Below are 12,497 nucleotides of genomic sequence, written 5' to 3' on the forward strand. Positions count from 1 at the left end.
AGTTGCTTATATGATTGAAATGGAAATATTATATGTATATAGTAGACAGAATATGTGTGGCTGTACCAAGATGCTTAGGATCAGCATGATCGAGACAATAACTCAGTATTCAAATCCCTGCTCGACCATGAAAACCACTGGGTGGTCTTGGACAAGTCAATGTATCAGTCTCAGAGAAAAGCAAAGGAAAAACAAATCTAAAAGAAGCTTAAATGTTTCCAATGTGGTGTTTCCCTTATAGGAATCCAGTATGCAGAAACGTACTACAGTAGGCAAACATCAAGGTGACTCTTCTCTTCAGGGGTAAGATATTATTTGTTGATATGGAATGGAATTGACAAAAGTGGCTGTCTTGTAAATGCATAGAGTACTGAAGAAACTTCAGCAGCTTTGTATAACAAAATCCAAAAACTACACAGTGGTATCTTTATTGGAGCAACTAACAGGCATAGTGAAGCTTTACTGGCTTCTTTGTCAGGCAAAGATGTCAAAAAACAAACAAACAAACAAACAAACGAAGAAAAGTGAACATTGAGACTCCTTTCTTAGGCAGAGAACATAGAATTTCTCATGACATCTCTGTACTGTTTGAAAACATTTCCAGGTGCTTCATAGGTGAAACTTGCCAATTATAAGCCAAATACAAAACTGTTACTTTTATTGGGGGGGGGGGGGGGGTTAGAAACCTCAAACTGTTTTGTGGGGTTGGATTTTGTATATATTTTGTGGCATGACCAACAACAATTGTCCTAAATATGTTTTCAGCAGCCTTAGAATCTCATGGAGTTGGAAAATCTTGCTCATTAAGCATACATTCTGTGTGATACTGATGGCTGTAGCAGGAGTTGACTGTTCAATGCATAACATATATACTAGGCTTGGGTAACAACGGAAAAATTTGGTTCTAAACTCGTTTCATTTTTAGGGGGGCCCTTGCGTTTCGTTTTTTAAAGAATTCCGAAATTTTCCTTTAAAAAAGTTCGAAATATACAAAATTTCGTAAAATTACGAATCGATTCGTTAATGGCGGATGCGATTGCGCAATATGCTAAAAAACCCTCCAAATGGGACAGGGGGAACTTCTGAAGCTTCCCTCTCCCTCTGTTGTTGACTGTTGGTGTGATAATTTATTTTTTATCATTGATAAAACAAACAACAACTATAAAACTTGCACCAGACATACGGAAATAATTACAAAACAATTACGAAACAATTTCGAAACAATTTTGAACCAATGACAAAACAATTACGAAACAATATGAAATAAATTGGAAAAATTGTTTCGATTTTTAATTACTCCTCACAGTAGTCCTGCATGGCTCAATATTGGATCGTAAGCTAATTTAAATGCGAATTAATAACAAATTACGAAATGAACAAACGAAACCGCCCAAGCCTAATATACACCCAAAGGAAGAGAGCTTTCAATATGTATAATATATCTAAAGAAGGGTGCCTATGTTTTTCAGCTCCTCATAGCCAAAAGAAAGAGAGAGATTCCTTCTTGATTAAAACATTCTGCCTTTGATTAAAAGATAAGGGAGAAAAGGGAGGGATTTCTTTTATTCAGGCAAGACTGCATTTGAGGAGTGAATGAACCCTTTTAAGAAACATGATCAAACACCACAATCCCTGTGTTGACCAGGGTTCTTTTTCTACTGACGGCCTCGGCCTATTTCCTCAGAGCACTTGTTAATATAGAATTCCTTTATATGAAGGACAAAGTTTAGAAAGCCACAATACAAGTACTGTTACATAGCTGCCTCCCAGTGAATTACTGGAGGGTGTTAATGAGGACATAATAAAGTTATAAAGGTGAAAAGTTCCTTTCGAAGGACATTTTGAAAATCTTAGAATGGGGTATTTCCCCTGCTTGGTATGGATACTGATCTGTCAAAGGTTTTATAGGATAGTTATGTTCTCTTTGTTTCTCCTCCTTTTCTAAAGAACATTGCTACGTTTGCTAGATCCCTGGTGATGTTTCATCTTGGCTTTTCAGAGTTCAGATTCCTGGGACATAACTTATTACACATCTGGGCATAACTATGCTTCCAGGCAATAGCCTGAATGAAGGACTGGGGAATGTGTAATCCTCCACATGTACTTCAGCTTTCATAATTACTCATAATTTTCAGTAGACCAACATCTGGAGGTACCCAGGTTTCCCATTCCTGTGATCACCCTAATTGTTCCAAAGTTCTTAAATTCTGTGTAGAGCTATACTCTTCTGATCCCTCTCCTAAGTCATCAATGTGATTTTGTCCAGCACTTTGAAATTTGGCCACTGCCCTTTTTTCTCTGACTTCTCATTCTGTTCCTGTGTACCATAGACAGGAAGATGATTCATCCAGTGACGAGTCTATATCTTCAGGCCAAGAGGACACAAATGTACCAGATGCCATCACACAAAAATTTCTTCCAACTTACAAGAAATCTTTAAGACTCTCTTCAGACCAAATTGTATGTGGGTTTGAGGATTTTTCCTACTTGTCTTTTGTTGTTTTAGAGGGATGTGCAATAAATGTACCATAATTAATAAGTATCCTTCTGAACATCTCTGTTTAGAAGGATAGGTCTCCAAACATTATTTCAACTTATTTGGATAGTCCTTTGTAATTAACAGGTTGTTAATGTTGTAGATTTTAGAAAATCCCAGACACTGGTCTTTAGATGCTTAAAAGGCATAAGGTCTGGTGAAGTTCTGTAGGCTAAGCATTTTATAATTGCTTCTATTACTAATATGTATCTTGTTGTGATATGTAGGAGTACAGAGTTCAAAAGGGCTTGGTTCTCTAAGCTGAATGGAGAAAAATGCAATCTCATGGAGTGGGAGCTGCTGTGAACACTTAACACTTTATCAGTGGGAGTGGGAAAGTACAGGATAAGAAAATTAGGGATGCAAAGAACAGTACAGACTTTTTTTCTTTCTCAGTTTGAAACATATTTGACATGTTGCAATATCCCTCCCAAGCAAAAGGTCCAATGTTTTAAGTTTTTCAGTATTGCATAAAAATGCGAAGACCAGCCTTTTTTCATTTTTGTCTTGTATTACAAAAATTGTTTGTGCAAAAATCTAAAATTGATTTTGTGCTTGATTTAGCAGCAATTAAGAGAGACAACTTGGCTTAGTAGTTAAATTGGAGTTCTAGGTTCCAGGGTTTGAATTTGTACTCAGCCAAAGAAACCCACTGCAGATTGCAACAATAACAACAGCAAATAAATTAGCTGAATGTTATTTAGTCCCAAAATTTGAATAATAACAATTGCAAAAACTCTCACAACCTTCTGCAGTAGGAATAAAAAATCTGAAAATCTTATGCACATGTGTAAGACAAAATAAGTGATTATTTCTTTCTCAGAAGTTGACATAGAAATTTTATTTCCAAAGATGAACATTATCCTTTTGTTCATTCTATATTAGAATTATAGAGTTGGAAGATGCCATTGAGTATTCATCTAGTTTCATCCCAACACATAGAAACACAGTCACCAGAAGCGCAAAATGATCCTGTCAAAGTTAAATGCTTCCAGACTCCATTGGTGTCAGCAGGAAAGAATTTGGTGTCACTGAGAAAGAATGTGATAGCTGAGGGAGATCACTGCTCTTTAAAAGACTTCACCTGACTTGTACCCCAGCAGCTCATTTTTTAACAAAAGAGTAGAATTAATTCACTCTTCCAAATGGCTTGAAGGATGTGATGATGGGCTCTTCCATTATCTCTGCAACTTTCTAAGGAATATAGTCTTTCCTTCAGGCACAGAAAGAGTTAATGATGTGATGATTTTAGATTGCATTTATCAGTGGTTAACATCATGTAGAAGCAGCAGAGATCATGAGCAATTTGAGGAGAAGTGTAGAAGCTCTGAGATGCTTCCAAGATGAGAAGTTATGAAAATAGCTGATGTGGGATAAAAGAATGATTTGCTTGGGAGTCTTTGGTACTGAAGGAAAGGGAGGGGAGTACTGCCTGCCACATTTGTTCATAGTTGGACAATGAAGTTCAGGCACCCAGCTTTTCATTAACATCTAAAGGCACAAAATGCCATCTATATTATGAATAGATGTTAAGTTTTTCACATTAGAGCTTATGTTTCTTTCTAACATTGGCTGGTAATTTTCTAGGTTCTTGAGTGCCCTATTGAGTAATTCACAATTACTCAGATGTTGATTGAGTTATTTTTGAGTATGACAATGATTAAACAAAATCTGTCTTCACTATAGAAAAGTCTGAACCTGAAAGACGGACCTAACGAAGTGGTATTCAGCATCACCACTCAGTACCAGGGCACATGCCGTTGTGAAGCCACTATCTATCTATGGAACTGGTATGACCATGTTGTGATCTCGGACATTGATGGGACCATTACCAGGTAACTCCCTTTGACATCACTCATTCTGTAATACTGAACTCCATGGCCCTTGGACTGCGAGAAGATCCAGCCAGTCCATACTTTAGGAAATAAAGCCCGACTGCTCATTAGAGGGAAGACAATGATGCTGGGGAAAATGGAAGGAAAAAGGAAAAAAGAAGAGGGGCTGACCAAGGGCAAGATGGGCAAACCTGTCACTGGCCTTAAAGTGACAGGCTTGACTCTGAAGGAGCTGGGGAGGTGATGGAACGACAGGGAGCTCTGGCCTGGGCCAGTCCATGAGGTCATGAAGAGTTGGAAGCGACTGAGCAAACAACAACATGAGTCTCCACTGCCAGATAATCTGGGATAAGCAGATAATCTGAAATCAGTTCCTGGGATATAGGGCAGTGTAAAAGGGGCCCCTGTGAACAAACAATTACCAGAAGTTGTTTACTGGGTGATCAAGCATCAGCTTGAACTGCACGTTTCCAGACATCTATGTATGCATGCGAATTTCTAATTCTCCCTTCCCTTCTTATCAGGTCTGATGCTCTTGGTCACATTTTACCACATCTGGGGAAAGACTGGACTCACCAAGGCATTGCTAAGTTATTCCACAAAATCCACTTGTAAGTGCTGGGTATGTTCAAGGGTTTTTAGGGTGGAAATAGGATTGCTACAATTCCTTTGTTAAGAACAGGGCACACTAGTTGCTAGTCAGTTCCAGTAAATCACCACAGTGATCACAAGGGGGCAGTGTAGACCTTCTTCAGATGTGTGCTAAAACTGCTGAGTGTATCAAAAACTTCTTTTCTTCTTTTCTTCATCCTCTATTTATCAACTCCTAATCTCTCTTTCTTTTGACCTATCCCCCTGCATTTCCCTCATTATTTATATCCCATCTGTATCAAAGCTCTCTGGTTCGGGCACAGACAGCATGAAAAATGTAAACAATCTAGGTGCTAGAGTTCAAAGTATGCTTTAAAGATTAATACAGCTTGAAACAAGTTAAAACCACATGCACTAAAATCTGATCTCTGCATCCCAAAAGCTTTAATATAGATCCAAGATTTCTAGGTGCAGAAGTGAAGTCAGTGTCTGTGTCAGTTCTCTAGGGAAAGGGCATTATGCAACTGGGGAAGGCACAACACAAGAAGTCATCTTTGAGCTGCTGAGAAACAAGACTTGGCAATTGTACTTATGTGGACTATAACTTACAGATTATCGCTGGCCATGCTGGCCATGGGTTTTTGATTTGACCAATATGTTCTCTCTAGGAATCTCTTACATCCTCTAGTTCAATGCTATGGTCAACATTTCTCTAGATATTGTAGATCATTGTGAGTCTATAGTCAATTTCAGGCAGAGGTTGGTCGTAGAATTGTGCTAGGGGATGTAGAGATTCCTAGAGAGGTGTCCTGTCAAATAAAAAAAATCTCGTATTGTTTAAAATTCATAATTTTCCTACTTTCATGGGGATTCTGCACTCCTAAACCCCATGAAAGTGGACTACCTACTGTTAAGGTTTGCCCTGGGCCACATTTTCAGCTCCTGGCTTCTTTAGTGATGCCCACAAGCTCTGTGTCAGGAGCATCCTGTGCTCCTGCCACAGCTTCCCTCTGCACTTGCCTTCTTGGTGAGCAATATTGTATAGATTCTTGTTTCTAAAATGTTGCTTCTGTTGGGATTTTACATTTGATTGAATAGAGAAAGCAGAAGTTATCATCTCATGGTCTCCAAAGATTGTTAACTGTAATTCCTATCAGCTCTAGATGATGGGAAGCACCCAGTTCATAGTACTAATAGTACTAATTTGCATGGGTTGCTAGCAGTTGGGAGGTTATTTGTTTTCTCAGTGATCTCTGGTTGGCTGGGATCATGCTGTGATGGAGGCAAAAGCTCTAAGCAAGGGAGAAGGAAACATAAAATAAGAGAACAAGGGAACAATGACTGTGAAATGGCAATGTTCTTAGAAGAGAACCTTGAGAACCAATTCAGCACTCTCTAGTTCCGACCCCCCTCCAACTGATAGCCATTACTCATGGACCTAGAGAATGCAAACATATGTAGTCATATTATTGAAGCTGGAAGCAGAGACAAGAAAATTATTTAATGCTGCCTTCTCCATTCTAGGAATGGATACAAGTTTCTCTACTGTTCGGCCAGGGCTATTGGCATGGCCCACATCACCAAAGGTTATCTCGATTGTGTCAATGACCAAGGATGGGTACTCCCAAAAGGGCCTATCTTGCTGGCACCTAGCAGCCTCTTCTCAGCCTTTCATAGGTAAGCTTTTCTGTTGAATCCTGCATCTTAGCTATGTGTTAGTCTATGCAAACACAGTGTAGTGTTTCTAGTAGTTTCTGGTCTGAATCTTATTCTAGCTAGAGTATATCCACTAAAGCAGTTGTAAAGTGATGAGTCCAGATAGGTAAATTCTACTCTAGTCAGACTAACAATACTGGAGGCCATGCTTCCTTCATCTTCTGAAGTATCTAAAGAAATAGATAGTTAATTTTAACACAGGAATGCTTATTTAGGAAGTTTTATCACCTGGAGTTCCTTTTCTAAAACTTATAGTATATTTCATATATGTAAACTTTTAGCTTATTGCAAATGGGAGGATTTCAGAATTATAAAAGTTAATTTTTTAAATGGAGTTTTGCTTGAAAGCGATTATAATATACTTCAGAAATTCAGTAGTGAACAACATAATAATAATAATCTTGTGGGATGAATGTAGCTCATTTTGTGGCTTGTGGAGTGCCCACAATTCAGTGCTGTGCTATCAAAATGTGATGACAGTAGTTTAAAACTACAGGTATGAAGGGTTTGTACAGATTAGCAAATAAACTTAATATAAGAGAAGATAAACGTCTGCTGCCCCCCATATTTTTTCATGTCAAGAGTAACTTGTGAAACTACAAGTCGCTTCTGGTGTGAGATAATTGGCCATCTGCAAGGACATTGCTCAGGGGATGTTCAGATGTTTTACCATCCTGTGGGAGACTTCCCTTATGTCCCCACATGAGAAGCTGGAGCTGACAGATGGGAGCTCACCCTACTCCCTGGATTCAAACCACCGACCTTTCAGTCAGCAGTCCTGCCAGTACAAGCTTTACCCAATTGCACCACCAGGGACTCCGGTGGCCCCCATGTCAGTGGGACATTAAATCTACACCAGATAGATGGTTCAGAATTTGGATAGCTCCTTTATAGTCTGAACTAAAATCCAGACTCGGTGACATGGAAGCCACAAACTACTAATGAAAGAAGAAGAAAAATGCCACTTTAAGATCCTCCTGTTGAATTTCTGTGGTTTTTTGGTGGGACAGAACTTTCAGTGGCTTCCTGAAGGAGGCAAAATCACTGTCCTGTCCTGCCAAAATTGATGAATTCCACTCTAAATTGACTACCAAATACTAAATTGACTTTCATGCAGAAATGTCTAGAAAGGCAGTGTTTGATGTGTGCTTGCATGGAAACTCACAGCAGCCATTCAGTTATCTGGGAGATCATGACTGGGGACATTAATAGAATATCAATGGAGATTAGAGCAAAGTCTTGTTCCTAGTAGCTTATACATCTTGATACTGTTCCTGTTTTTAAACAGAGGCTAGATGGCCATCTGTCAGGGGTGCTTTAATGCAATATTCCTGCTTCTTGGTAGGGGGTTGGACTGGATGGCCCATGAGGTCTCTTCCAACTCTATGATTCTATGATCCTATATTTAATACATCAACAATAAGAACAATACCATTCAAATCTTGACAAATTTGGCCAGCAAAAAGGAATGGGGTAAGGGATGGCACAAATTACCTGTCCGAACACATCTCCCCCTATGAACCATCATGGAGATTGAGATCCTCCGGGGAGGCCCTGCTTTCCATCCTGCCATTGTCACAGGCACGATTGGTGGAGACGAGAGACAGGGCCTTCTTGGTGATTGCTCTCTGGCTATGGAACTCCCTTCCTGGTGAGATCAGGTCGGTCCCCTCCCTCCTGTCCTTTAGAAGGATGGTAAAAACTTGACTGTGGGACCAAGCTTTCGGGACAGGGCAATAAAGCTGCAATGGGAAAGATGACAGGGCCAATTGGATTTGATGCGGATGGCTAGGACGGTTTTAAAAAGTGTTATTTTAAATGGTGTATTTTAATATTTTGATAAATGTTTTTTAATGTTTATGTATTGTATCCAGGCATTGAATGTTTGCCGTATATATGCTGTGCTCCGCTCTGAGTCCCCTTTGGGGTGAAAAGGGCGGAATGTAAATGTTTTAAATAAATAAATAAATAAATAGTTCTTGTGGGGTTTTTTTCCGGGCTATATGGCCATGTTCTAGAGGCATTTCTCCTCTAGGAGAAATGCCTCTAGAACATGGCCATATAGCCCAACCCCCTCCCCCCCCACAAGAACTGAGTGATTCCAGCCATGAAAGCCTTCCAGCCATGAAAGCCATGAAAGTAAATAAATAAATACTACCACAACTGTGACATATCCATCTCATCATGTTTTAGGGAGGTGATTGAGAAGAAGCCAGAAGTATTCAAAATTGCCTGTTTAATGGATATCCGGAATCTCTTTGGCCCCAGCAGAAAGCCCTTCCATGCTGCCTTTGGGAACAGACTAACTGTGAGTGTGGGGCTGTTTTAGTGTGTTGGTGATGGAACTAAGTCTTCCTCTTGGGGAATGCCTGCATTTGCCTTGACATTTGCTTGCTTTGGTTTTCTCTTGAGCAGGATGTTTATGCCTACAAGGAAGTGGAGCTGCCAGAATGTCGTATATTCACCGTGAACCCCAAGGGAGAACTAACACAAGAAATTATAAAAAACCACAAATCCACGTAAGTTTCTACATGTACCCAGAGCATTTCCCTTGTTCTGTGGCAAACTCTTTACTTACCACACTATATACTAAGATCTTTTTTAAAACCCACTATCAACATTCTTTTGCTAAAGTGATATAAATTCCCTAATAAAAAATGTCTCTTCCTAGTAATATATAAGAACACTTTCCATACAATAGAGCTCTATATTAGAAGATTTTCCTCCTCCAAAAGTATTTGAATATCATATGTAGGGTACTTGTTGACACCTTCAACACAGTTCAACACCCCCCACACATGGGCTGATTTTCCAAAAATAACAAGAAGATGGGATTTTTTTAATTGATGAAGTTTATATGTCCAAACTTGGTGCTCGTTCTAATCCATGACCACAAACATATTGACTTCTCTACACATATGGAGTATGGCTGAAGGAAATGGCACTGGTTGTCTTAGTTAAATTCAAGGGAGAAGCATGTTCAGGGCAGTGGATAAAAGTATGTAGGATCATAGAATCACAGAATAATAGAGTTGGAAGAGATCACATGGGCCATCTAGTCCAACCCCTTGCCATGCAGGAAAAGCACAATCAAAGTAGGTCCAGCTCAAGACATTTTGCTACCTGAAGTAAAGGATACCAATCACCATGCCATGTAAAGAAATAAATTGAACCAGAAGCAGTATCTTGTTTCAACATTGGCAATGTTTCATTTATTCTCAGGGCAGCAGGCTAGTTTTGAAACTGTAGGACAAGCTATATGGTGCACACATATACAATTGAGAGGGAAAGACATGGGTGACAGGGAGAATGGTTGAAAGAGCTACCATTGCTCTCTTCCAGCATCTGATGCCCTAAATGTTTCCCTCGACATTCTGATTTCACTTACTTATTTATCAATGTTTCTCTCTATATATAAGTATCCCAGGGTAGTGTAACATGAAATTATCTTGACCAGTAAGCTTAAAACAATGGGAGCCAGCTTGGCATAATGGTTTCAGTGTTGGACTATGACTCTGGAGGCCAGGGTTTAAACCCCTGGTTGACTATGAAAACCCCACTGAGTGACCTTGGGCAAATTATACATTATAGGTGTTAGAAAACCTTTTGATAGGCTTGCTTTTGAAGGATCATCATAAGTTGGAAACAACTTGAAGGCCCATAACAACAACAAACATAAAATGATTTTGAAAGACTACAAATTTTGGAAAGGTAAACAGTGCTTTAAAAAAGAATTGAGTAAAACTGTTGGTTAAACTAATTAAAGGAGTCCACAAAATTATTTAGTACCATGCATGCCAATAAAGTTTCAAAGAAAATTCTTGGTGCTAGAACAATCCTTGAGATTGAAAGAAAGTATTATTGCTGCTTTTAATTTTCATCTCCTATTTCTTCTAGGTATGATCGATTGTGTGAGATGGTAGAGCTCCTTTTTCCACCTGTTGGTGAGGATGTGAATATTTCTTTGGAGTGCCCAGAGTTCAGCCAATTCTCCCACTGGAGAACCCCATTGCCTCCTGTTGACCTTGAAGACTTTCTCTGAAGATGCAGAAGCAATATCCTTCCCAACAGATTTTAAAGAATTGGTCCTTTAATTGGATGGAAAGACAGTAAATGCAACAGTCTCCCTATGATCTGAATGTCTTGGCGGTTTGGAGAGGCTGTCTGAAAAGGGCTATTTAGAGCTGTCATTCTCCCTTCATTTTCAAGGGAATATGTAAGAAAAGAAGTCTCTCAATCCATATTAAAGAATGCATTCCTGCCTATAATATTAGTATATTTATGAGGTCCCTAAACAGCTGTATTGTGTCCTCAATTCTTAAAGTTGATGAGAGGTTTGGCTGAATATTAAACATTGCTCTTGGGTGCCCTCCCAAATTTGGGTCAGAGCCCCCTTTCATTTTTTTTCTGTCAGGTGATTATTTTCAGGATAATGGCCAATTTTCACTAATGCTGTCATCATTATGTGCTTAAATGATGAGCACTTTAATAATCTGTGTGTATGTTTGTTCACCATGTCTCTGAGTCTAAGTCTATACAACTGGATACAGATTGTGTATTTGTGTTTGAGTTGAGGGTTGACATAGGGCATGTTGTTTAAGGAGGACACACTTACCCCACGATCAATTCAAGTTCACAAGTTTCATAATGAACAGGTGAAGAGAAATGAAGCAGATCAGAAGAAATTGTATTTTTCTTTTAACACTAATCTCTAAACTATTACCTGTGTTCAACCTAATCTACTTCCAGTAATATCTGGTTCCTATGAAGACATCCTTAGTCATAAACTGCCTTCTTTGAAGCTATTCTTTGTGGTGCTTCTGAATTTGAAAAATACATGTGTCTTCTCCCGAATCCTTAACCCTTATCTGTCTTGAATGTAGCAACATGCGATGACTTGTCTCATGTTAGAGGTCAGTTCTTCTTTAGAGAAGTCTAAGTAATGAGGTGCTACCTCATATTGCACAGCTTGATGGAGTGGTAATTTTTCTTAGACAGCTGCTCAATAGTCTCTTTGAACTTGTGAGCTACTGTAAATTCCATTAGAGCTAGCCATGTTTTGTGTGGAAATTTGACAGAGATTTTCCAAGGAGGAATGCATGCAACTTTTTATTCTGCTGATTAGTACTGGAATAGAAAGAGAAAGAGAGAGGCACATGACCGCAAGTAAAAAAGGGGCAACAAAGCATTCTGAGATATTCTGGAGTTGCCCACAATGGGCATTAGCAATATTTCTGTAAATTAGATGAAGGCAGGAGACTTGGATTTGAACCAAACACCAATTCTTGTTCTACCTCACATAAACTTCCTTTTGTTTGACCCCAGCTGGACTTATGGTGCACTTGAGTGATTGCGTGACAGTAGTCTGAAAGTTATTTATATTGCAATACATCTGCCATTGTTTAATGCATACAAATTGGGTCTAAAAGACTGCATAGAAATTGAAATAAAATGTTTGCGTATCTGGAACATTTGTGTCTTTCTTATGATTTCTATTGAATTCTGTTGGCAGAACTTTGAAAATTATTTCTTGGGAATACAACTCCTAGAATCCCTTAGCCAGTGTTCACTGTGAGATTCAGGGATTTATAGTCCCCAAATGTACATGCTTAGATAGATTGACTAATTAATCTTAAGTTGTAATAGCACTGCATTTTTATCACTACTGGAAAAACGGAGACACTTGTAGGCAGGCTGACAGAATTATGTCCGTCTAAGTAAAAAGTTCCTATTTTATCTTACAAGTCAGAATGATGAATGTTCTGGAAGCCATATCTGCTAAGAAGTTGTTGAAAAAAAAGTATATTTAGCTTGAAGAA

At 38.9% G+C, this 12,497-nt stretch overlaps 1 protein-coding gene across 3 annotated transcripts in view; it reads left to right on the forward strand.

Annotated features, from left to right (window-relative positions):
- LPIN3 (lipin 3) overlaps window positions 1-12,147 on the forward strand; it is a 36,245-nt gene extending 24,098 nt beyond the window's left edge. For all 3 annotated transcript variants that reach the window (XM_060772226.2, XM_060772224.2, XM_060772227.2), the window contains 8 exons: window positions 242-303; window positions 2,331-2,460; window positions 4,223-4,371; window positions 4,896-4,982; window positions 6,487-6,639; window positions 8,872-8,986; window positions 9,094-9,197; window positions 10,576-12,147. In XM_060772226.2, coding sequence (XP_060628209.2) covers window positions 242-303; window positions 2,331-2,460; window positions 4,223-4,371; window positions 4,896-4,982; window positions 6,487-6,639; window positions 8,872-8,986; window positions 9,094-9,197; window positions 10,576-10,720 — 945 coding nt within the window. In that variant the 3' untranslated portion in view covers window positions 10,721-12,147. The remainder of the gene's footprint in view (window positions 1-241; window positions 304-2,330; window positions 2,461-4,222; window positions 4,372-4,895; window positions 4,983-6,486; window positions 6,640-8,871; window positions 8,987-9,093; window positions 9,198-10,575) is intronic.
- Window positions 12,148-12,497: the final 350 nt, after the last annotated feature.

The sequence above is a fragment of the Anolis sagrei genome, chromosome 4 (genome assembly GCF_037176765.1).
Source record: "Anolis sagrei isolate rAnoSag1 chromosome 4, rAnoSag1.mat, whole genome shotgun sequence".
Lineage (NCBI taxonomy): Eukaryota > Metazoa > Chordata > Lepidosauria > Squamata > Dactyloidae > Anolis > Anolis sagrei.